General features: G+C 42.3%; 1 protein-coding gene across 1 annotated transcript in view; it reads left to right on the plus strand.

The window, feature by feature from the left end:
• LOC122551170 (von Willebrand factor A domain-containing protein 3B-like) overlaps positions 1-4,570 on the plus strand; it is a 153,409-nt gene that overhangs the window by 94,572 nt on the left and 54,267 nt on the right. Inside the window, exon 17 of the mRNA XM_043692794.1 lies at positions 2,516-2,573. Within this exon, the coding sequence (XP_043548729.1) occupies positions 2,516-2,573 (58 nt within the window). The remainder of the gene's footprint in view (positions 1-2,515; positions 2,574-4,570) is intronic.

Below are 4,570 nucleotides of genomic sequence, written 5' to 3' on the forward strand. Positions count from 1 at the left end.
TTGTTCACACTTAACAAATTCCTCTCCATCTAAACCCTTAATACTATGGCAGTCCCAGTCGATGTCTGGAAAGTTCAAATCCCCTACCATAACCACCCTATTATTCTTACAAATAGCTGAGATCTCCTTACAAGTTTGTTTCTCAATTTTCCTCTGACTACTAGGGGGTCTATAATACAATCCCAATAAGGTGATCACCCCTTTCTTATTTCACAGTTCCACCCAAATAACTTCCCTGGATGTATTTGCAGTCCCACGTTCCTAACCATGCCCTGAGTTCATCTGCCTTCCCTGTTAGTCCCCTTGCATTGAACTAACAGTCACTGACTGTTTGACTCGCTTCTGTTCTCAACTGTACCAGTCTCAGATTGATCTCTTTCCTCACTATCCCCCTGGGTTTCCCCCATCTTATTAGTTTAAATCCTCCTGAGCAGCTCTAGCAAATTTCCCTGCCAATATATTAGTCCCCTTCCAATTTAGGTGCAAACCGTCCTTCTTATACAGGTCACCTCTACCCCAAAAGAGATTCCAATAACCCAAAAATGTGTGTCCTTCTCCCATACACCAGCTCCTCAGCCATGCATTAATCTGCTCTATCCTCCTATTCCTGCCCTCACTAGCTCGGAGCGCCGGGAGTAATCCAGATATTACTACCCTTGAGGACCTCCTTTAAGTTCCTGCCTAACTCTCTGTAATCTCCCTTCAGAATCTCAACCTTTTCCCTTCCTATGTCATTGGTTCCAATGTGGACAATGACCTCTTGCTGGCCCCTCTCCCCCTTGAGAACATTCTGCACCTCTCTGAGATATCCTTGATCCTGGCACCAGGGAAGCAACACACCATTCTGATTTTTCGCTGCTGGCCACAGAAATGTCTGTCTGAACTTCGGACTAGAGAGTCCCCTAACACAATTGATCTTTTGGAACCCGATGTACCCCTCATTGCATTAGAGCCAGTCTCAATACCAGAAACTTGGCAGTTCGTGCTACGTTCCCCTGAGAATCCATCACCCCCTACATTTTCCAAAACAGCATACTTGTTTTAAATGGGGATAGTCACAGAAGGCTCCTGCACTAGCTGCCTACCTCTCTTACCTTTTCTGGAATTAACCCATAGAAGTGACTATATCTGAGACTTGCCACCCTTCCTATAACTGTCCATCAAACCGATCCATTTGCTCTGATAAGCTTTGCAACCAATAGCATTTATTGCAGTTATAATCCGCAGTAACCCTTAAACTCTCTTTAAACTCTCACACCTGACAAGAAGCGCATATCACTTTACTAAAGGCCATTTTTGCTCCTTCACAATCTAGAGACCCAGAAAATAAGGTTAGTTTCCCTGCAGTGTGGAAACAGGCAATTTGGCCCAACCAGTCCACACCGACCCTCCGACGAGTAACCCACCCAGACCCATTTCCCTCTGACTAATACACCGAACACCATGGGCAATTTAGTATTTCCAATTCACCTGACTTGCACATCTTTGTGACTGCGGGAGGAAACTGGAGCACCCAGAGGAAACACCCACGCAGACACAGGGAGAATGTGCGAACTCCACACAGACAGTCACACGAGGCTGGAATCGAACCCGGGACCCTGATGCTGTGAGGCAGCAGTGCTAACCACTAAGCCACCGTGCTGCCCTCCTATTCCTCTACATAACACCATCTTATTGCTCTACAAAAAACTGCCTCAGGTTAAGTTAATAGTTATGGCATATATTTTAAGTTTAATCAAAAGACATATCTCAAAAAACATATAATCAAAAAAGAACCCACTCTACTTATTACTGCAGACGTTCTGTAGGTCACACTTAAAAACAATATACTTATCTGCTTCTGTGCTGTGAACGTCGCCCAAACAGTTCCTTCAAGATCAGTTGTGAATTTCACGGTTTGTTAATTTTCCCAGACGCACTCCGATGTCTAGTGATACATGAATTCAAACAGCAAAGGCAGTAACTGCGCAGATTCACTGTGATGTCAGTTTCTTTCCCTCTCCCCTGCACTGACCTTACCATGTGCTTCCTTTGTCTTTTAAAACTGTTGTTGTTGTTTCTGCAATGGCTACTACATTGGGGAGCAGTACTCAAGTAGTGATCTTGTCAATGGAATGTGCAGTTTGGAGCCACCTAACTTATGTTATTGGAGTAATTAGTCCCTCCCCCATAACATTAAGCACAGGTACTCTAAGTTGATCCTATTTAGAACTGTTTGATTCACATTGGCTCCTCTTTTCATCTGACTGCTGACCCATACTGTGCTGTTAGGCTCCTGCCATTAACTTTTCCTCAAAAGCAAAACTGTTGTGATAGAATATGTTCTTTCTAGGACTCAGTGAAAAACACATATGCTCTACAAACCGGAAAGCCAAAGGTTGCTGGAAAAAATGAGAGCACATCATTTGGGGTCCAGTTGTTACAAAATGCAAGGAATGTTAAGGGATTTCTGAGAATTGCTAAGAAATGCTAAACCTTTATTTATTCAAGTACCTTTTAATGGTTTTCTTTATAGGCCTCAGTTTGATTGAAAGCAAACCTTTGACAAAAAAAGGAAGCAGACCAGCTAAAAAGTAAGATTAAAAAGTTATCTGTTGTTAGAAAGACTGCTCGCAACTAATTATTCATATCATGGATTCAGTAATATTTATTATAATAACGTAACATTGGGTATTTTCTGTCCAACTGCACTGTGCAACCCATCTCAAATTTAAGAAAACAATACATTGCCTTTATTTAAGAAGTAGATAACTTTCTTCCATCAGGCAATGAGGAAGTCTCAGTCTGGTGACTAATGTTACTGGACCAGTAAATTAAACCTCAATTCAGAAATAATGTGACTGCAATCCCATACCAAAATAGCAGCAAGCTAACTGCTTTCTGAAGTGGCTTAACAAATTCAATTGATTGTATAAAATCACTTGGCAATAAGCAATCCATACTAGCCATGCCAGTGGTCCTTACACACTTCCACACCGACTCTCCGAAAAGCACTCCCCCCCCCACCCTACCCTTCCCATGGATAATCCACTTAGCTTTACATCCCTCAACACCATGGGCAATTTAGCTTGACCAATCCACCTAACCTGCACATCTTTGGACTGTGGAAGGAAGCAGAGCACCCAGAGAAAACCAATGCAAGCACAGGACAACCATGCAGACTCCAAACAGACAGTCACCTGAGGGTGAAATTAACTTGGGTGCCTGGTGCTGTGGGGTACTAGTGCTAACCATTAAGCCACTGTGCCATACCAGATATGGGTGGGTGCAAAACTCAAAACAATATTAAACAGAAAGCAGAATATGTTGGCAATTCTTCAGAAGCAAAATGTCTTGAATGTTTTTAATGTAGTAATAAAAGCACAAAATATTTGAGGTAAAAACTGAAAAACTTGACATTTGAAAGAAAAATATAACAGGGCAGCAATTGTATTCGACACATAATTAGCATATTAATGGATGGTCTGAGAAGTGGAATGTAAAAGCACCAAGGGAAAGTATTCCAATTTCCTGTCACCAAATCAAATATATCTATATTACTCTACAACAAAAACAGCAATTGCTGGAGAACCTCAGAAGGTCTGACAGCATCTGTGGAGAGAGAGTGGAATTAATGTTTTGGATCCAGTAACCCTTTTTCAGAACTTACTCTGTAAATTGGTCTTCTTGAAAACAGTGCTGCAATAATCTGATATCCCCACTTAATATTACCCTCAGTCAAAAATACTCCCATTGTTTTGTTTTAGGAGTTAGCTGCAACTTTTCCATAAGACCATAAGACATAGGAGTGGAAGTAAGGCCATTCGGCCCATCGAGTCCACTCCGCCATTCAATCATGGCTGATGGGCATTTCAACTCCACTTACCCGCATTCTCCCCATAGCCCTTAATTCCTTGTGACATCAAGAATTTATCAATCTCTGCCTTGAAGACATTTAGCATCCCGGTCTCCACTGCACTCTGCAGCAATGAATTCCACAGGCCCACCACTCTCTGGCTGAAGAAATGTCTTTGCATTTCTGTTTTGAATTTACCCCTTCTAACTCTAAGGCTGTGTCCACGGGTGCTAGTCTCCTCGCCTAACGGAAACAATTTTCTAGCATCCACCCTTTCCAAGCCATATATTATCTTGTAAGTTTCTATTAGATCTCCCCTTAATCTTCTAAACTCCAATGAATACAATCCCAGGATCCTCAGCCGTTCCTCGTATGTTAGACCTACATTCCCAGGGATCATCCGTGTGAATCCCCGCTGGACACGCCCCAGTGCCAGTATGTCCTTCCTGAGGTGTGGGGACCAAAACTGGACACAGTACTCCAAATGGGGCCTAACCAGAGCTTTATAAAGTCTCAGTAGCACAACAGTGCTTTTATACTTCAACCCTCTTGAGATAATTGACAACATCGCATTCGCTTTCTTAATCATGGACTCAACCTGCATATTTACCTTTAGAGAATCCTCAACTAGCACTCCCAGATCCCTCTGTACTTTAGCTTTAAGAATTTTCTCACCGTTTAGAAAGTAATCCATGCTTCTATTCTTTTTCCCAAAGTGCAAGACCTCACATTTGC

This window comes from Chiloscyllium plagiosum, chromosome 6, assembly GCF_004010195.1.
Source record: "Chiloscyllium plagiosum isolate BGI_BamShark_2017 chromosome 6, ASM401019v2, whole genome shotgun sequence".
Taxonomy (NCBI): Eukaryota; Metazoa; Chordata; class Chondrichthyes; order Orectolobiformes; family Hemiscylliidae; genus Chiloscyllium; species Chiloscyllium plagiosum.